Here is a 22,185-nt window from a genome sequence, read left to right as displayed (position 1 = left end):
GTGACGTGAGAGAACTTGGGAAAGTTGAACACCAGACGGGCTGCGGCGTTCTGGATGAGTTGTAGGGGTTTAATGGCACAGGCAGGGAGCCCAGCCAACAGCGAGTTGCAGTAATCCAGACGGGAGATGACAAGTGCCTGGATTAGGACCTGCGCCGCTTCCTGCGTGAGGCAGGGTCGTACTCTGCGAATGTTGTAGAGCATGAACCTACAGGAACGGGTCACCGCCTTGATGTTAGTTGAGAACGACAGGGTGTTGTCCAGGATCACGCCAAGGTTCTTAGCACTCTGGGAGGAGGACACAATGGAGTTGTCAACCGTGATGGCGAGATCATGGAACGGGCAGTCCTTCCCCGGGAGGAAGAGCAGCTCCGTCTTGCCGAGGTTCAGCTTGAGGTGGTGATCCGTCATCCACACTGATATGTCTGCCAGACATGCAGAGATGCGATTCACCACCTGGTTATCAGAGGGGGGAAAGGAGAAGATTAATTGTGTGTCGTCTGCATAGCAATGATAGGAGAGACCATGTGAGGATATGACAGAGCCAAGTGACTTGGTGTATAGCGAGAATAGGAGAGGGCCTAGAACAGAGCCCTGGGGGACACCAGTGGTGAGAGCACGTGGTGCGGAGACAGATTCTCGCCACGCCACCTGGTAGGAGCGACCTGTCAGGTAGGACGCAATCCAAGCGTGGGCCGCGCCGGAGATGCCCAGCTCGGAGAGGGTGGAGAGGAGGATCTGATGGTTCACAGTATCAAAGGCAGCCGATAGGTCTAGAAGGATGAGAGCAGAGGAGAGAGAGTTAGCTTTAGCAGTGCGGAGCGCCTCCGTGACACAGAGAAGAGCAGTCTCAGTTGAATGACTAGTCTTGAAACCTGACTGATTTGGATCAAGAAGGTCATTCTGAGAGAGATAGCAGGAGAGCTGGCCAAGGACGGCACGTTCAAGAGTTTTGGAGAGAAAAGAAAGAAGGGATACTGGTCTGTAGTTGTTGACATCGGAGGGATCGAGTGTAGGTTTTTTCAGAAGGGGTGCAACTCTCGCTCTCTTGAAGACGGAAGGGACGTAGCCAGCGGTCAAGGATGAGTTGATGAGCGAGGTGAGGTAAGGGAGAAGGTCTCCGGAAATGGTCTGGAGAAGAGAGGAGGGGATAGGGTCAAGCGGGCAGGTTGTTGGGCGGCCGGCCGTCACAAGACGCGAGATTTCATCTGGAGAGAGAGGGGAGAAAGAGGTCAAAGCACAGGGTAGGGCAGTGTGAGCAGAACCAGCGGTGTCGTTTGACTTAGCAAACGAGGATCGGATGTCGTCGACCTTCTTTTCAAAATGGTTGACGAAGTCATCAGCAGAGAGGGAGGAGGGGGAGGAGGATTCAGGAGGGAGGAGAAGGTGGCAAAGAGCTTCCTAGGGTTAGAGGCAGATGCTTGGAATTTAGAGTGGTAGAAATTGGCTTTAGCAGCAGAGACAGAAGAGGAGAATGTAGAGAGGAGGGAGTGAAAGGATGCCAGGTCCGCAGGGAGGCGAGTTTTCCTCCATTTCCGCTCGGCTGCCCGGAGCCCTGTTCTGTGAGCTCGCAATGAGTCGTCGAGCCACGGAGCAGGAGGGGAGGACCGAGCCGGCCTGGAGGATAGGGGACATAGAGAGTCAAAGGATGCAGGAAGGGAGGAGAGGAGGGTTGAGGAGGCAGAATCAGGAGATAGGTTGGAGAAGGTTTGAGCAGAGGGAAGAGATGATAGGATGGAAGAGGAGAGAGTAGCGGGGGAGAGAGAGCGAAGGTTGGGACGGCGCGATACCATCCGAGTAGGGGCAGTGTGGGAAGTGTTGGATGAGAGGGAAAAGGATACAAGGTAGTGGTCGGAGACTTGGAGGGGAGTTGCAATGAGATTAGTGGAAGAACAGCATCTAGTGAAGATGAGGTCAAGCGTATTGCCTGCCTTGTGAGTAGGGGGGGAAGGTGAGAGGGTGAGGTCAAAAGAGGAGAGGAGTGGAAAGAAGGAGGCAGAGAGGAATGAGTCAAAGGTAGACGTGGGGAGGTTAAAGTCACCCAGAACTGTGAGAGGTGAGCCATCCTCAGGAAAGGAACTTATCAGGGCGTCAAGCTCATTGATGAACTCTCCAAGGGAACCTGGAGGGCGATAAATGATAAGGATGTTAAGCTTGAAAGGGCTGGTAACTGTGACAGCATGGAATTCAAAGGAGGCGATAGACAGATGGGTCAGGGGAGAAAGAGAGAATGTCCACTTGGGAGAGATGAGGATCCCAGTGCCACCACCCCGCTGACCAGAAGCTTTCGGGGTGTGCGAGAACACGTGGGCAGACGAGGAGAGAGCAGTAGGAGTAGCAGTGTTATCAGTGGTAATCCATGTTTCCGTCAGTGCCAAGAAGTCGAGGGACTGGAGGGAAGCATAGGCTGAGATGAACTCTGCCTTGTTGGCCGCAGATCGGCAGTTCCAGAGGCTGCCTGAGACCTGGAACTCCACGTGGGTCGTGCGCGCTGGGACCACCAGGTTAGAGTAGCAGCGGCCACGCGGTGTGAAGCGTTTGTATGGTCTGTGCAGAGAGGAGAGAACAGGGATAGACAGACACATAGTTGACAGGCTACAGAAGAGGCTACGCTAATGCAAAGGAGATTGGAATGACAAGTGGACTACACGTCTCGAATGTTCAGAAAGTTAAGCTTACGTTGCAAAAAAATCTTATTGACTAAAATGATATAGTACTGCTGGCTGGTGAAATAGGCTAGCTAGCAGTGGCTGCGTTGTTGACTTTGTTTGAAAGTGTAGCTGGCTAGGTAACCTCTAACTGGCTAGGTAACCTCGACAATTACTCTAGACTACACAATTATCTTGGATACAAAGACGGCTATGTAGCCAGCTAAGATCAAACAAATCAAACTGTTGTACTGTAATGAAATGAAATGTAATACTACCTGTAATACTACCTGTGGAGCAAAGCGGAATGCAACTACTCGCTCCAAACCAAACCGGAAGTGCGTATCGTAGAGGGAGAGGCAATAGAAGTGTTGTTTCTTGTATTATTGTCTTTTGTGTCTTTAGAGGACTGCTTCACCTTAATGTCCCCTTTCCCTTTTCTTCTGTCCTTATTTTGTCCCACTTTGTCCCTCTTTGTCCCTTCTTCTCTTCTGCCAACTAGACACTCCTTGTTAGCTAGCTAGCTTCTTTCAGGAATGTCCCTAGCAACTGCCTAGCAACAGGTAAACAACTTAGCTAGCTAAGAAAACGGTATAATTTTATGAAACATTTTTACTTTTTCAAAAGCCTTTCTTCTTTGTTTGCTGCTTGTTTGGTCTCCTATTCAGTTTGCAGTTTTCTTTTGATTTTTTTTTCCGATGTACTTTACTCTAAAAAAACATTTAAATTTCAATATTTGTAGGAGCTCATCTTTTCAGCTGCTGCTGCTTAATTTGGAACTCCGGAACACATATCTACTATACACATACATATTGTAGCCTATTCAGGTATGTTGATGTACTAATGCATATGAAGATCCGTATGTCAAGTCCGAGCTTGACAAATCCAGTTATGTTGTGCGTGTGAGAAAGAGAGATGTAGGGGTGAGGAGAGCACTACCTAGTATCACAGGCCTAATGCCCAGACAGTTGTGGCCTATAGGATCTAGTATGCGGCAGGAGATTGTTGGATAACGACCTTATTGACCTATCAGTTGGTTGGTTAATGACTCGGAAACTTAGGATGCCCTAGTGGTTAGCACTACCAGGCAGAGACTTTTTCTTGTAAACCCTCCAACACTTCCTCTGCTTGGGCTCTGTGGATTACTCCTGGAGCTGATTATGTGTGTGCGTAGAGAAGATTGATGAACAAAAGTGTTGCCATTTATTGCATAAGTAGACACCACTAGTCAGGTGTCCAAACAGAGAATCCAGTGGTTTATTTATAGATGTGTAGTTTATCCTCTTTAGATGACTTTGTGGTTAGCTCTCTCTCGCGCTCTCTCTCGCGCTCTCTCTCGCACTCTCTCTCGCACTCTCGCTCTCTCCTTCCCAAAGAAACAATCCCAAGCAAATGCGACGAAGGAGGAGTGACTTTTTTAGTAATTCTACTGTTGTCCTTTGCGCATAGGATGTATTTACTTGGTTTAGGAATGTGACTTGCTTGTTTATGCCAGACATTTTAGTGCATGTGTACACTGACTGACATTGTGAAAAAATATATCAATAGAATGCTCATTTTGTGGACTTACTTTAAAAAAATATGTTTACATTTATTAAACTAGGCAAGTCAGTTAAGAACAAATTCTTATTTGCAATGACAGCCTACCGGGAAAGCCAGTTCCACTGCATTTTCTTGTTCAGGGGCAGAACGACAGATTTTTACCAGGGATTCAATCCAGCAACCTTTCGGGTACTGGCCCAACGCTCCAACCACTAGGCTACCTACCACCCCATACTAATTGGCTGTTAAAAGGTCATAAAAACATCCTGCGTTATTTTTTTGCTGAGTCAGATGGCTCAGCTCCAGTGATGTAACACAACTGTGACCACAGGAACTGCTACTATTGTTGGCATGTAAAGTAATATGATATAAGTTAACATATTATTTAAGGGAACCATACTCTTTTAACCTTGCATGTGTTCTATATGTCACTAAGATAGTGTCTCTTTTAGCCAACTACTTTGTGGTTTGTTATGACAACACAAAGGTCTTCCAGCTGAAATTGATTTGCATGAGTAGTCTTTGGTCTGGGACCCTGTACATACTCAAGTTGTGCAACTGATGTGAAACGAATTTGGCGTTGTGACACACAGGTTTTTTTTCTGTACAATAAATGTTACACAGGATTTGTGGAGACACTGCACAATGGTTTAGGAAACGTTTTAGTCCAAATGTTTACTGGGCAGACTTGGGATAACTATAGTTTTAGCTATGCTTTGTGGAAAGTACTTTTTTTGGATTGGCCGCCTTCAACTGTGCCTTGCAAATGTATTCATCCCCCTTGGCGTTTTTCCTATTTTGTTGCATTACAACCTGTAATTTAAATAGATTTTTATTTGGATTTAATTTAATGGACATACACAAAATAGTCCAAATTGTTTAAGTTCATTTTTTAATTAATTGTTTAACGGAAAAGTGGTGCGTGCATCACACCCTTTGCTATGAAGCCCTTAAATAAGATCTGGTGCAACCAATTACCTTCAGAAGTCACGTAATTAGTTAGATTGCACACAGGTGGACTTTATTTAGGTGTCACATGATCTGTCACATGACCTCATTATATATACACCTGTTCTGAAAGGCCCCAGTGTCTGCAACACCACTAAGCAAGGGGCAGCACCAAGCAAGTGGAACCATGAAGACCAAGGAGCTCTCCAAACTGGTCAGGGACAAAGTTGTGGAAGTACAGATCAGGGTTTGGTTATAAAAAAATATCAGAAACTTTGAACATCCCTCGGAGCACCATTAAATAAATGCATTATAAAAAAAAATGGAAAGAATATGGCACCACAACAAACCTGCCAAGAGAGGGCTGCCCAAAACTCACAGACCAGGCAAGGAGGGCATTAACTTTAGGGATAGGGGGCAGCATTTTCACTTTGGATGAATAGCGTGCCCAAATTGAACTGCCTCCTACTCTGTCCCAGATGCTAATATATGCATATTATTATTACTATTGGATAGAAAACACTCTGAAGTTTCTAAAACCTTTTGAATTATGTCTGTGAGTATAACAGAACTCATATGGCAGGGAAACTTCAAAACAGGAAGTGGAAAATCTGAGGCTGGTCGATATTCAACTCATCGCCTGTTCAAATCCCAGTAAGATATGGATCTGTTTGCACTTCCTACGCCTTCCACTAGATGTCAACAGTCTGTAGAACGTTGAATGAAGCTTATACTGTGATGTGGGGCCGGATGAGAGGGGAATGAGTCAGTGGTCTGGCAGATTGCCAGTTCCTGGTCATGCGCATTCCACATGATATCGCCTTGCGTTCCATTACTTCTACAGACAGGAAGGAATTATCCGATTGGAACGTGTTTGGATATGTATGATAACAACATCCTGAAGATTGATTCTCTACTTAGTTTGACCAGTTTATTCGACCTGTAATATAACTTTTTGAAGTTTTCGTCCGAGTTCGCCTGGACCTGCGCGAGCGTTTGGATATGTTTACTAAACGTGTTAGCAAAAGTAGCTACTTGGACATAAATACCGGACATTATCGAACAAAACAACAATTTATTGTCGAACTAGGATTCCTGGGACTGCATTCTGATGAAGATCATCAAAGGTAAGGGAATATTTATGATGTAATTTCATATTTCTGTTGACTCCAACATGGCGGAGAAATGTTATATCTGAGCGCCTTCTCAGATTATTGCATGGTGTGCTTTTTCGTAAAGTTTTTTTGAAAACCTGCAGCGGTTGCATTAAGAACAAGTGTATCTTTAATTCTATGTAAAACATGTATCTTTCATCAAAGTTTAAGATGAGTATTTCTCGTTATTTGATGTGGCTCTCTGCAATTTCTCCGGATATTTTGGAGGCATTTCTGAACATGGCGCCAATGTAAACTGAGATTTTTGGATATAAATATGCACATTATCGAACAAAACATACATGTATTGTGTAACATGATGTCCTATGAGTGGCATCTGATGAAGATAATCAAAGGTTAGTGATTCATTTTATCTCTTTCTGCTTTTTGTGACTCCTATCTTTGGCTGGGAAAATGGCTGTGTTTTTTTTGGACTTGGCGGTGATCTAACATAATCATATGTTGTGTTTTCGCTGTAAAGCATTTTTTAAATCGGACACGATGGGTAGATTAACAAGATGTTTATCTTTCATTTGCTGTATTGGACTTGTTAGTGTGAAAGTTATATATTTAAAAAATATATTTTTGAATTTCCCGTGCTGCCTTTTCAGTGGAATGTTGTGGGGCGGGGGTTCCGCTAGCGGAACGTGTGTCCTAGAAAGTATCGCTGTATTCTGCAGTGATACTTCATCCCCTCTGGTTTGCGCTTAGTGGGACTATCATTTGTTTTTAAACAGGATAATGACCCAAAACATTCCTTCAGTTTGTGTAAGGGCTATTTGACCAAGGAGAGTGATGGAGTGCTGAATCAGATGGGCTGGCATCCACAATCACCCGACAACCCAGTTGAGATGGTTTGAGATGAGTTGGACCGCAGAGTGAAGGAAAAGCAGCCAACAAGTGTTCAGCATATGTGGGAACTCCTTCAAGATTGTTGGAAAACCATTCCTCATGAAGCTGGTTGAGAGAATGCCAAGAGTGCAAAGCTGTCCTCATGGCAAAGGGTGGATACTTTGAAGAATCTGAAATATGTATTTTGATTTGCTTAACACTTTACTTCTAAATGACTCTTTCAACAGGCCACTGAAAAGGTTGAAAGCTGCAATTAATGTTATGATATCCATTGCAAACAGCTAGCTGGATGCTTAGCAAAAACAACTTCATAAGTGCTCTTTTTTTCAAACACTATACCCCTCAAACTCAACTCTGGATTGTGAAGCCAGTTCCACTGCATTTTCTTAACTGTTCCCCTCTAATCAGGGATGTCTTAGACCTGTGACACCAGGTGGGTGCAATTATCAGGTAGAACAGAAAACCAGCAGGCTCCTCACCTCATAGGGTAAGAGTTTAATACCTCTGCACTATACCATCTTTAAAAGGATAGGTTACTCAGAATACAAACTAAGGTGATTTTCTACCTTCCTTGGTTGTACTTAATTTAAGGTGCCATTTTTGGATATTGTTTCCTTCTGAAATTTAATAGACATATTTTGTTAGTATTCTCAGTAACACAACATTAAACTGTTATTGTGTCTGTCATTAATCATTAGTTTTGGAGCAACATTTTATGAGTTATTTATTACATAATACTTTGGTAATTGCATTTTAAATGCATAGCAATGAGCTGAGTTTTTGTAACTACTGTACACAAGGAATAGTCACTGTTCCTTATTCCACTTAGGTAATAACTTGATTATTATGCAATTATAAAGCAATGTAACAACAAAGTTAATACACATGTATAAGAACTTGATGTAAAGTGTTAATTTTATCTTATGCCACTCATTTATGAATATATATTTGTTCGTCGTTTTGAAGCTGCACAAGTGGTTTACTCTAATGATGGTGGTCTACTTTCATTATAAGATTAATATCTGAAAGCCCTCCAAACCATTGTTAGACTAATTCAATGAACTGTTGTAGTTTTTGGTTCATCAAATATTTGGCAGCCGTCAAATAAATATTTTTGTTTTCAAATAACTAGCATATATTCAAATACCTTCAAATATAAATTGGTTTTCTGAGAGGTATTCAAAATACTTAAATAATATTTTATTCTGAGACCTGTATTTGAAAAAAGAAAATAGTTACCTTTTTAGTTGAAACTCTATAAAAAACTATATTCGACTACCATGAGTATTTGAAAAGTTGGTATTTTCAAATATACAAAAAAATCCAGAAATGTTCTGCCCAGGTCTGGTATGGGGCCTAGTTGACTCACTGCATGCGATTTGAAGTTACACTATGGTGTGCCACTTGACATTCATATCAGTGCCAATTTTGGACATTTAGGTGCTACCCAGATATTCCTATTTTATGTATGGCTAGGTGGTGAGAGACTGAGTTTAGATTTTTGTTGACCATGCTCAAGAATGTTGATTCCAATCCAACAAGAACATTAGGCTATTTCAAGGTTGACTCATGTTGAAACTGAATGATACATAGCCTACTCTCAAAGGTATCCCACAAGGTTACCACAGAGACACACGCTGACACATTGTTTCACACTAAAGAACTGGAACAACGCGCAGAACGCAGCAGAGACTTTCCAGTGCAGAAATACCGTCAACTGATCCACTGACTTGTCAAATGTGCCACCTTTTTAAACCTCAAGCCTACACTAGTAGAAAACGTCTCAATTAACTTGTCTATATGATTCAGTTCTTTGGCTAGGTTTGGGACGCGACATTTAATCAAACAGCACGTGAGCACCCTCCTTCTGCCGCCGCTGTGCTCTGCCTGCTGTAGTGGTAACCTAGCGATCTCCCTGCCTATCCCCGTGTGGAAACGACTGTTGAAGCGTGTTCATGTCTGGACTGACCTCTGCAGGGAGGTACAAGGGCAAACTGTGTGCAGATGGTGTCTAGTTCACTTTTTACACCGCTTTGAGAGCGGGAGAGAGGTGACCGGACCCCCTCCGCCCGCCCAACTGTGCGCTAGCTCCCAGCTCTCGGAGGCATCCTCTAAAGCTTTTTGGAATACTGACTGTCCAAACAGCAAGTTGCATGTGACCAAATCGGATTTGTGTGTGTTGAGACAGCAGTCATTTACTGGCATGGCTACGCTAGTTGTCATAGTAACAACAAGTGTGTGCGCTGTGGTGTAGGCTGATTGGTGGTGCTCCTGCTTCTTATCACTCAGAAGTTATGTAAGGTGACCACAATGTCTGCCATGGACATTTCCCAGTTAATTTGAATGTTCAAAGTCATAGTGTAAGAACACTTTTAAAGCCTTAAGGGATAAGATTATCCAACTTTTAAAATGTGTCCTTTTTGGCTAGCCAAGGCAGTCAACTAGCTAGCTAGGTAGCTGTTTAGCTTTCTAGAGCATTCACTAATTGGTTTGTATACAATTATCACGCTAATTAGCTACCACATGTTCTTGTCAAACTGTCAACAGTGTAGCTAGCAAGCAACAATATATGCTAAATAACAGTCTATAAACCACTTGAGGGCAAATAAATCAGATTTGACCGTTCAGACACAAGTTGCATGGCCAGGAATCAGATTTGTATCTACCACCTACGAAGGTGGTTTGAAAAGCGGCTTGAAATATCAGATTCCATGTGCTTTTTGGCTGTTCACACTGCGGGAAAAATAACAGATTCGAATCAGATATGCAAAAAGATAGGATTTAACTTCAAACTGCTATTGTGAAGAAGACTTTTAGTACCTTTGCCATCATACTTCTGGGTGGGTGCTTTCAAGACAACTGGGAACTTGATGAGGTTCCGACTTGGAATTCCGAATTGGATGACAGTTCCAAAAAATGCTCCCAGTCGTAACTTATTTTTCCCCCAGAGTTCCCAGTTGTCTTGATCACACTGACGTCGGAATTCGGACATTTCTGAGTTCATGGTTCCCAGTTGTTTTGATCATGGCATTATACCACGCACACAGCCAGACTTGATTGTGTTGTATCGCTAAGGGGTTGTGACGTTAACTACAGAAAGGGACCGAGAGTGATGGCGGGTAGAGCCATTCAATTATTGATTGATTCACAGATCTCCCGAGTCGGTAATTAAAAGATGCATCAGACAAGGAAGGGAAAATGTGGGTGATTAGGCAACAGAGCAGATTAAAGCGCACTATAAGAAAGGGAAGAATATTATTGTTTACTTGGTTGGCAGCTCTATTTTCGATTCCTCTAAGCTTTGTAGTCATCATTGCCAAATGAGTCAAGTGATTTGATAGGCTACCTACTGTATTTGCCGAATTAGCACAGGCCTATTTAAGGCTATGTTTACACAGGCAGCCCGATTCTGATGTTCTTTTCTTCACTAATAGGTCTTTTGACCAATCAGATCTGCTCTGAAATAGATCTGATGTGAAAAGAGCTGATGTGATTGGTCAAAATACCAATTAGTGGAAAAATGATCAGAATTGGGCTGTCTGTGTAAACAGTGTTTTATTGTTAAGTTACATGCCGCTCAAGTAGCCTAAAGACCCTTGTGCGCAGCTGTCATGTTCTAATTAATTGCACCTCTGATCTTGTGAGCAGTGGAGCCTACGCAACGCTTTTGCCACATTACATGGTTTCATAAATAAAAGGGGAAAAATGTAATGCATGATGAAATGTTTATCCAAACTCAATTCCACATACTTCTTTGTTTATATCTGTAATGACATGCAGCTTCTGACCTTGAAGACTCTCTCATAGATTGTATAAGGCTCCCTGCCTTACAGAGATTTCAGAGGGGGGTGTGGTGTCACGTGGAAAAGGACTGATACCTGTGCTAATATAAACAAATCACGCTACTAGCGGAGAGTCAGTACCATGGATAATGACCAAGGAAATCCTGGTCCCATATCTGAAGTTTACGGTCCTTTTTTTAACCTCGTCCCTCTTTTTACCTGTATGCCTACTGGGGGAAGGGATGTCAAAGACTACTGTACATCTCCTATGATATCCCTTCGAAGAGTTGGGCCAAAGCAGTGTTGCCAAGGAGGATTCAGAACTTGGGTTAGTAAATCAGTCATGAGCGCCATCTAATGTTAATAGGCGGTGGATTGCATTAGGTGTGTGGGACAGGTTCATTGTCTCAGGTGATCATTGTCATTTCATGGGTCCATATGCGACAAGATCAAAATGCATTGGTGCGTTCTGTGTTAAACTGTGCGTAGTACATCTATGTGAATGGTAATGCATGATTGTTTCAGTTTCTTTTCTAATTATCTGTGGTAAGCATTTTTATCAAGCCACATGCAAATGCACCAGTACATCAAAACAAGTTCCTACGGTCTATCTGATCTAAATGTAGCCTACTGTGTATTTTATACAATCTATGATTATATAACTTCATGCTCTAGTGTCCTTGCTGCCTGGCACATTATTGTACATTATGTAAGAGATAGGAAGAGAAGGAACATGCAGGTGGGTGTACATCTGACCTCTTGTGGACTTAACACCAGTCCTAATACAGACACTAGCTGCTCCCATGGAGGGCCAGTCTGTTTTCTTTCTGCTGCGGCCAGATGCTCATAGGAGTGACCACGGTCTTGGGCAGTACAGGGGTCAGTACTGGGGTCAAGAGTCAGCGGTCAGCCTGTAATCTGGGTTGCCTCCTACACATGAGATATATATATATATACACTGCTCAAAAAAATAAATGGAACATTAAAATAACACATCCTAGATCTGAATGAATGAAATATTCTTATTAAATACTTTTTTCTTTACATAGTTGAATGTGCTGACAACAAAATCACACAAAAATTATCAATGGAAATCAAATTTATCAACCCATGGAGGTCTGGATTTGGAGTCACACTCAAAATTAAAGTGGAAAACCACACTACAGGCTGATCCAACTTTGATGTAATGTCCTTAAATCAAGTCAAAATGAGGCTCAGTAGTGTGTGTGGCCTCCACGTGCCTGTATGACCTCCCTACAACGCCTGGGCATGCTCCTGATGAGGTGGCGGATGGTCTCCTGAGGGATCTCCACCCAGACCTGGACTAAAGCATCCGCCAACTCCTGGACAGTCTGTGGTGCAACGTGGCGTTGGTGGATGGAGCGAGACATGATGTCCCATATGTGCTCAATTGGATTCAGGTCTGAGGAATGGGCGGTCCATAGCATCAATGCCTTCCTCTTGCAGGAACTGCTGACACACTCCAGCCACATGAGGTCTAGCATTGTCTTGCATTAGGAGGAACCCAGGGCCAACCGCACCATCATATGGTCTCACAAGGGGTCTGAGGATCTCATCTCGGTACCTAATGGCAGTCAGGCTACCTCTGGCGAGCACATGGAGGACTGTGCGGCCCCCCAAAGAAATGCCACCCCACACCATGACTGACCCACCGCCAAACCGGTCATGCTGGAGGATGTTGCAGGCAGCAGAACGTTCTCCACGGCGTCTCCAGACTCGTCTGTCACGTGCTCAGTGTGAACCTGCTTTCATCTGTGAAGAGCACAGGGCGCCAGTGGCGAATTTGCCAATCTTGGTGTTCTCTGGCAAATGCCAAACGTCCTGCACGGTGTTGGGCTGTAAGCACAACCCCCACCTGTGGACGTCGGGCCCTCATACCACCCTCATGGAGTCTGTTTCTGACCGTTTGAGCAGACACATGCACATTTGTGGCCTGCTGGAGGTCATTTTGCAGGGCTCTGGCAGTGCTCCTCCTTGCACAAAGGCGGAGGTAGCGGTCCTGCTGCTGGGTTGTTGCCCTCCTACGGCCTCCTCCACGTCTCCTGATGTACTGGCCTGTCTCCTTGTAGCGCCTCCATGCTCTGGACACTACGCTGACAGACACAGCAAACCTTCTTGCCACAGCTCGCATTGATGTGCCATCCTGGATGAGCTGCACTACCTGAGCCACTTGTGTGGGTTGTAGACTCCGTCTCATGCTACCACTAGAGTGAAAGCACCGCCAGCATTCAAACGTGACCAAAACATCAGCCAGGAAGCATAGGAACTGAGAAGTGGTCTGTGGTCACCACCTGCAGAACCACTCCTTTATTGGGGGTGTCTTGCTAATTGCCTATAATTTCCACCTGTTGTCTATTCCATTTGCACAACAGCATGTGAAATGTATTGTCAATCAGTGTTGCTTCCTAAGTGGACAGTTTGATTTCACAGAAGTGTGATTGACTTGGAGTTACATTGTGTTGTTGAAGTGTTCCCTTTATTTTTTTGAGCAGTGTGTGTGTGTATATATATATATAGTCCCAGTTGAAAGTTTGGACACCTATTCATTCAAGAGTGTTTCTTTATATTCACTATTTTCTACATTGTAGAATAATATTGAAGACCTTTCTCTTACATCAAAACTTAGAAATAACACATGGAATCATGTAGTAACCAAAAAAAGTGTTAAACAAATCTAAATATATTTTATATTTGAGATTCTTTATAGTAGTCACCCTTTGCCTTGATGACAGCTTTGCACAGTCTTTGCATTCTCTCAACCAGCTTCATGAGGAATGCTTTTCCAACAGTCTTGAAGGAGTTCCCACATATATGCTGAGCACTTGTTGGCTGCTTTACCTTCACACTGCGGTCCAATTCATCCCAAACCATCTCAATTGGGTTGAGGTAGAGTGGTTGTGGGGAGCAGGTCATCCAATGCAGCACTCCATCACTCTCCTTCTTGGTCAAGTAGACCTTTCACAGCCTTGAGGTGTGTTGGGTCATTGTCCTGTTGAAAAACAGATGATAGTCCAGCTAAGCGCAAACCAGATGGGATGGTGAATCGCTTCAGAATGCTGTGGTAGCCATGCTGGTTAAGTGTGCCTTGAACTCTGTGAAGCGGTTTTTTTGGGCTGCAATCTGAGGTGCAGTTAACTCTAATAAACATATCCTCTGCAGCAGAGGTATTTCTGGGTCTTCCTTTTCCTGTGATGGTCCAGTTTCATCATGTGCTTGATGGTTTTTGGGACTGCACTTGAAGAAACGTTAAACGTTCTTGAAATTTTCTGCATTGAAGTATCTTCATGTCTTAAAGTAATGATGAACTGTCATTTGTCTTTGCTGATTTGAGCTGTCCTTGCCATAATATGGACTTAGCCTGTGTAGTGAAAGACCATCATCTGTATACCACCCCTACCTTGTCACAACATAACTGATTGGCTCAAAGGCATTAAGAAGGAAAGAAATTCCACAAATTTACTTTGACAAGGCACACCTGTTAATTGAAATGCATTCCAGATGACTACCTCATGAAGCTGGTTGAGAGAATGCCAAGAGTGTGCAAAGCTGTCATCAAGGCAAAGGGTGTCTACTTTGAAGGTTCTCAAATATAAAATATATTTGATTTATTTAACACTTCACTATTATTCTATAATGTAGACAATAGTCAAACGAAAGAAACTCTGGAATGAGTAGGTGTCCAAACTTGACTCGTACTGTGTATATATATATATATATGTGTATATATCATTTTATTTATTTAACATTTTATTTGTGTCAATTTCGACCAGCTCACCCAACAAAAAATGGTCCGGCCCATCTGGCACTTGCCAGATGGCCAATCCGCCCCTATTGGAAAAGTTCAGGTAGTACATCCCGGCTTTATAGGTTTCCAAACGTTTACTCCTTATTGAACACGAGACCCGGTTCATGCTTTTTAAGTATTACCTCAGTCTTTTTTTAGGGGTTGAGGAGGATCGTTTGGTGACATAATGCAAATTAAGTAATGTTGACTTGAACATTTTCAAAGTCTTACCAAGCTCTCTTTCAGTGCCGCCACCACACAAGGTGAACTCATCCTTGGTTGTGGACAAGGGGGCATCTGGGACATCAGTCACATTACTGACCCACCGTGATGATGTTGTTTTCTCTTCTCAGCGATCAAGGAGTTCCCTGAAGACATGTTTTCCAACTACGAGCGCAAGAGTGGGGCCGTCCTGCTGCACATCGTGGCGGTAAGAGAGCGCGTTGAATGCTTCTATTACTAGGTATAACGCTTTTATCACTAGCCTAGGCCAAAATCAACCTCTTGTTCCCACACCAAGTTAGTGGACACTTCTTGATTGCCCCTAATACTGTAGGTATGAAAGGTGTAAGCAATATAAGAATGACTCCACCTAGACCTTACTCGTAGAATGATGTGCTGGAGTTTCCACCAGTGGCGTCATGCACGACAAATGTTTGTGGGGGCACTGATGGCATCATTCAATATTTTCACATTAATACTTTTAAATCTTTTTTTTTCATATAATGAAAATGTAAAATATTTAAGGGTCATAGGACATCTAGTACCCCCCCCCCCCCCCCCACATTCTTTCAGATGTACAAGTATGATCAATAGGTGTCTCGGTAGTGGGCTAAGGGTTGATTTTGGACTGGCAAACCTCGATCTCCTTTAACAAAAATACACCTCAGCTTGATCTCACACCGGGGAGAACAACTTCCCCTCAAGGCCGACCGCGGTACTCCAGGCATTGTTAGCAGAAAACAGTATCCCCCATTGTAATGAATGGAAAAACTGACACGCTGTCACATTTCTTTCGTCTTAGTATGCCTCTATTTTTTTAACAACACTTTTCATTGACAGAATAATGATTCTCCTATTTGACTGTGCATTTTCAGGCAGTTCTTACTTTGGTCACTAGAGGGCGCTCAGGCTATTTCTAAGGGTCTGTGCTCCCGAAGTTGTTGACTGTTTTTGTGCTTGCCATCAGTTCTCAGCTATTAGCAGCAAATGGCAAGCAGTTTCTTACTGGCAATTAAAATGTATAATTGCCATCATATTTTCGAGTCATTGCCGAATTTTTTTATGTAACAAATGAAACATTAAACCTCGTAAATAATACATGGTAATTCATGGTAACCTTGTAAACAATTCATTTAGACCCTGCCTTTATTTTGAAAAATGCACTTATTTGATGAAATGTGTGCCTTTGCGCAGCAATTAAAAGGGACAGGCACTTATTTGAGACTAAATTTAATTGAAGTTTTACTGTAAAAAGGATAATTTAGTTGCTAATGAGAGCCTGCAGTACCCTGGTCGACCTTCAACTTGAGTTACTCAATGAGAGGGGGCAGCACTGAGATAGCCAGCAACGTCACTTCCTGGACTAACTCAAACTGTGCATGCTATTTCTCTATGAGATGCCATCTTTAACTGACTTCATTTGGCTTCAATGCGCTATTGAGTCTTCTTCATGCGTCGTGCCGACAGATGAACACCTCTCTGGGAAGAAAAAGGGTGGGGGTGTATGCTTCATGATTAACAACTCATGGTGTAATCATAACAACATCCAGGAACTCAAGTCCTTCTGCTAACCCGACAAAGAATTCCTTACAATCAAATGCCGGCTATATTATCTCCCAAGAGAATTCTCGTCAGTTATCTTCACGCAGACACCACGACGGCCCTTAAGGAACTTCACTGGACTCTATGTAAACTGGAAACCATATATCCTGAGGCTGCATTTATTGTAGCTGGGGATTTTAACAAAGCAAATTTGAGAACAAGGCTACCTAAATTCTATCAGCATATTGATTGCAGCACTCGCATGGGCAATACACTCGATCACTGCTACTCTAACTTCCGCGATGTATACAAAGCCCTTCCTCGCCCTCCCTTCAGCAAATCCGACCACGGCTCCATCTTGCTCCTACCGTCTTATAGGCAGAAACTCAAATAGGATGTACCCGTGACTAGAACCATTCAACGGTGGTCTGACCAATCGGAATCCACACTTCAAGATTGTTTTGATCACGCAGATTGGGAAACGTTCCGGGCAGCCTCAGAATAACATCGATAACATCGATCCATACGCTGACTCGGTTTATAAGGAAGTGCATTGGAGATGTTGGACCCACTGTGACTATTAAAACCTACCCTAACCAGAGACTGTGGATGGATGGCGGTATTCGCGCAAAACTGAAAGCACAAACCACTCCATTTAACCATAGAAAGAGGACTGGGAATATGGCCGAATATAAACAGTGTAGTTATTCCCCCCGCAAGCAATCAAACAAGCGTAATGTCAGTGTAGGGACAAATTGGAGTCGCAATTCAACGGCTCAGACACGAGACGTATGTGGCAGGGTCTACAGGAAATCACGGACTACAAAAAGAAAACCAGCCACGTTACGGACACCGACGTCACGCTTCCAGACAAACTAAACACCTTTGCCTGCTTTGAGGATAATACACTGCCACCGTTGCGGCCCGCTAACAAGGACTGCACCCACCCTTCTCTCTGGCTGATATGAGTAAGACATTTAAACGTGTTAACCCTCGCAAGGCTGTTGGCCCAGACGGCATCCCTAGCCGCGTCCTCAGAGCATGCGCAGACCAGCTGGCTGCTGTGTTTACGGACATATTCAATCGCTCCATATCCCAGTCTGCTGTCCCCACATGCTTCAAGATGGCTACCATTGTTTCTGAACCCAAGAAGGCAAAGATATCTGAACTAAATGACTACCGCCCCGTAGCACTCACTTCTGTCATCATGAAGTGCTTTGAGAGACTAGTCAAGGATCATATCAAAGGAGATGATCGTGGACTTCAGGAAACAGCAGAGGGAGCACCCCCTATCCACATCGAAGGGACAGTAGTGGAGAAGGTGAAAAGTTAAGTTCCTCGGCGTACACATCAGACAAACTGAAATGGTCCACCCACACTAACAGTGTGGTGAAGGCGCAACAGTGCCTCTTCAACAGCTTACAGACGGCAACAGCTTACAGAGGGTAGGCAATTAAAGTCAGTTATGAAAACTTAGGACACTAAAGAGGCCTTTCTACTGACTCTGAAAACACCAAAAGAAAGATACCCAGGGTCCCTGCTCATCTGCATGAACGTGCCTTAGGCATGCTGCAAGGACGCATGAGGACTGCAGATGTGGCCAGGGCAATAAATTGCAATGTCCGTACTGTGAGATGCCTAAGACAGCGCTACAGGCAGACAGGACGGACAGCTGATCGTCCTCGCAGTGGCAGACCACATGTAACAACACCTGCACAGGATCGATACATCCGAACATCCGGTACAGGATGGCAACAACAACTGCCTGAGCTACACCAAGAACGCACAATCCCTCCATCTGTGCTCAGACTGTCCGCAATAGGCTGAGAGAGGCTGGACTGAGGGCTTGTAGGCCTGTTGTAAGGCAGGTCCTCACCAGACATCACCGGCAACAACGTCGCCTATGGGCACAAACCCAACGTCGCTGGACCATACCGGACTGACAAAAAGTGCTCTTCACTAACAAGTCACGGTTTTGTCTCACCAGAGGTGATGGTTGGATTCACATTTATCGTCGAAGGAATGAGCATTACACTGAGGCCTGTTTATTGTACCTTTATTTAACTAGGCAAGTCATGGCTGCAGCCCGACGCCGGTACACCTATGACAACATCCAGCTCAAGTGCAGGGCGCGAAATTCAAAATCTATTTTTTTTAAATATTTAACTTTCACACATTAACAAGTCCAATACAGCATTTGAAAGATAAACATCTTGTCAATCCAGCCAACATGTCCGATTTTTTTTAAATGTTTTACAGAGAAAACACCACATATATTTATGTTAGCTCACCACCAAATAAAAAAGGAGGACAGACATTTTTCACAGCACAAGTAGGATGCAAGTAGCATGCACAAGCCAACCTAACTAACCTAGAACCAACCTAAATAACCTAGAAAAAACTACCTCAGATGACAGTCCTATAACATGTTACACAATAAATCTATGTTTTGTTCAAAAAATGTGCATATTTTAGCTATAAATCAGTTTTACATTACTGCTACCATCATAGCTACAGTCAGAAATCGCACGGGAGTAGCCAGAGAAAATACAGACACCAACGTCAACTACTAATTACACATCATAAAACATTTCAGAGAAATATATGGTGGATAGCTAATGAAAGAGAAAGATCTTGTGAATAGAGCCAATATTTCCGATTTTTGAAGTGTTTTACAGCAAACACAATATATCGTCATATTAGCTTACTACAATAGCTAACATCACAACAGCATTGACTCAAGGCAAACGGTAGCATAGCACAGTTCGACAGATATATGAAAAAGCATCCCAAATTGGGTCCTTATCTTTGTTGATCTTCCATCAGAATGTTCTCCAAGGGGTCCTTTGTTCAGAAATGTCTTTATTTCGATCCAGAACGAACAATTTCCCTCTTGAATTAGCAAGCACACTGGCAGTGCGACGCTAACCTCTCCATCTTGAAAAAATTCTTGCGTCGCATCACGTCTAAAGTCCAGAATACATTTCAATAATATAATTAAACTATATTGAAATAACATACTTTAGGATGATATTGTGACATGTATCAAATAAAATCGAAGCCAGAGATCATATTCACCTTTACAGAGTGTTTTCCAGGAGCCGAGTCCAGGTCCTACTTCGCGCCCAGAAAAAAAAATAAAGTGCGCACACCTCACTCCAAGAGGTTGTGTTCAATCACAGGACGAGATAATCAAGTCATTTCTGCTCTCACTTCCGCATGACACCCAGAGGAAGGCGTATGACGTGTTTCTACAGTCCTAAGTGACATGACCTTTTATAGACAAGGGCTTGAAGAGCGACATCGATTTTGGAAATCTCACTTCCGGATAGGAAATGGGCTGTAAAAATAGTTCTGTTCCACTTAGAGAAATAATTAAAACTGTTTTAGAAACTAGAGACTGTTTTCTATCCAATAGTAATAATAATATGCATATTGTAAGAGCAAAAATTGATTAAGAGGCCGTTTGAAAATTTGCACATATTTTCCAGTTTTTCAATACGCCCCCTGCAGCCATAACAAGTTAACTTCTCTGCGCTACGGATCCCTTTAGCGGGATCATTTTCCTAAACAACTGCTGAATTGCAGGGCGCAAAATATTACAAAAAATATTTATAATCATGCAATCACAAGTGAAATATACCAAAACACAGTTTAGCTTGTTGTTAATCCAGCTATCGTGTCAGATTTTGAAAATATGCTTTGCAGCGAAAGCAATCCAAGCTTTTGTGAGTGTATCAATCAATGCTAGAACAGCTAGCCCCAAATTAGCATGGTCACGAAAGTCAGAAAAGCAATAAAATGAATCGCTTACCTTTGATAATCTTCGGATGTTTGCACTCACGAGACTCCCAGTTACACAATAAATGTTATTTTTGTTCGATAAATATTACTTTTATAACGCGCAACCCAAATGGCGTTTTTTTGGTATGTTCAGAAAACCAAAGCCTCGTTCCGTTCGACGAAAATTCCAAAAAGTATCCGTAATGTTCGTAGAAACATGTCATGTTTTTTATAATCAATCCTCGGGTTGTTTTTAACAAACATAATCGATAATATTTCGACCGTAACCTATTCAATAAAAGAGAGAAAGAAAATGGAGAGCTACCCCTCGCGCGCGCAGGAACTAATCAAAGGACACCTGACTACTTTTGAAAAATCTCGCTAATTTTTCAAAATAAAAGCCTGAAACTATGTCTAAAGCATGGTCACAGCCTGAGGAAGCCATTGGAAAAAGAATCTGGTTGATACCCCTTTAAATGGAAGAAAGACGGGCAAGGAAACACAAATAAAAGATTTCCTCAGGTTTTGATTTCCTCAGGTTTTCGCCTGCAGAATCAGTTTTGTTATACTCACAGACAATATTTTGACAGTTTTGGAAACTTTGGAGTGTTTTCTATCCTAATCTGTAAATTATATGCATATTCTACGATCTGGACCTGAGAAATAATCCGTTTAGCTTGGGAACGTTATTTAAAAAAAAAAAAAAGAAATCTGACCCCTAGCGTCAAGAGGTTTTAAGAACAAATTCTTATTTTCAATGACAGCCTAGGAAAAGTGGGTTAACTGCCTTGTTCAGGGGCAAGACGACAGATTTTTACCTAGTCAGCTCAGGGATTCGATCTTGCAACCTTTCGGTTATAAGTCCAACGCTCTAATCACTAGACTACCTGTCGCCCTAGGTAGCTACCTGCCTGTACTCTGGACCGGGACTGATTTGGAGGTGGAGGGTCCGTCATGGTCTGGGGCGGTGTGTCACAGCATCATCGGACTGAGCTTGTTGTCATTGCAGGCAATCTCAACGCTGTGCGTTACAGGGAAGACATCCTCCTCCCTCATGTGGTACCCTTCCTGCAGGCTCATCCTGACATGACCCTCCAGCATGACAATGCCACCAGCCATACTGCTCGTTCTGTGCATGATTACCTCCAAGACAGGAATGTCAGTGTTCTGCCTTGGCCAGCGAAGAGCCAGGATCTCAATCCCATTGAGCATGTCTGGGACCTGTTGGATCGGAGGGTGAGGGCTAGGGCCAGGGCCATTCCCCCCCAGAAATGTCCGGGAACTTGCAGGTGCCTTGGTGGAAGAGTGGGGTAACATCTCACAGCAAGAACTGGCAAATATGGTGCAGTCCATGAGGAGGAGATGCACTGCAGTACTTAATGCAGCTGGTGGCCACACCAGATACTGACTGTTACTTTTGATTTTGACCCCCCCTTTGTTCAGGGACACATTATTCCATTTCTGTTAGTCACATTTCTGTGGAACTTGTTCAGTTTATGTCTGTTGTTGAATCTTGTTTGTTGAATCTTGTTATGTTCATACAAATATTTACACATGTTAAGTTTGCTGAAAATAAACGCAGTTGACAGTGAGAGGACGTTTCTGTTTTTTGCTGAGTTTATCTATCACGTCAGCTGTACTGAAATAGGATTATTTTCTTCTCTCAGACAATGGTAAGGAACAATAGCCTGGTCCCAGATCTCTTTGTAAGGTCTTCACAACTGCCATTTGGGCATGACAATGATCATAGGAGTTGGCTATACAGCACACACCGAGATCTGGCTCCAGGCTAGGAGAAAATGTTTAAGCAATAAATACAGTTTTCGAAGTGATGGGATCAATCGCAAATCAACCCGGTCATTCCCATACTGTTATTTATTTGATTTATTTTGCTCCTTTGCACCCCAG

The 22,185-nt window shown here is 43.2% G+C and overlaps 1 protein-coding gene across 1 annotated transcript in view; it reads left to right on the top strand.

Moving 5' to 3' along the window:
- LOC139556502 (sodium/potassium/calcium exchanger 4-like) overlaps positions 1-22,185 on the top strand; it is an 88,041-nt gene that overhangs the window by 45,462 nt on the left and 20,394 nt on the right. The window contains exon 3 of the mRNA XM_071370544.1: positions 15,084-15,160. Coding sequence (XP_071226645.1) covers positions 15,084-15,160 — 77 coding nt within the window. The remainder of the gene's footprint in view (positions 1-15,083; positions 15,161-22,185) is intronic.

This window comes from Salvelinus alpinus, chromosome 27, assembly GCF_045679555.1.
Source record: "Salvelinus alpinus chromosome 27, SLU_Salpinus.1, whole genome shotgun sequence".
NCBI lineage: Eukaryota > Metazoa > Chordata > Actinopteri > Salmoniformes > Salmonidae > Salvelinus > Salvelinus alpinus.
Note: the sequence above shows the minus strand (reverse complement) of the source record. Positions and strands in the feature narration are given on the sequence as shown.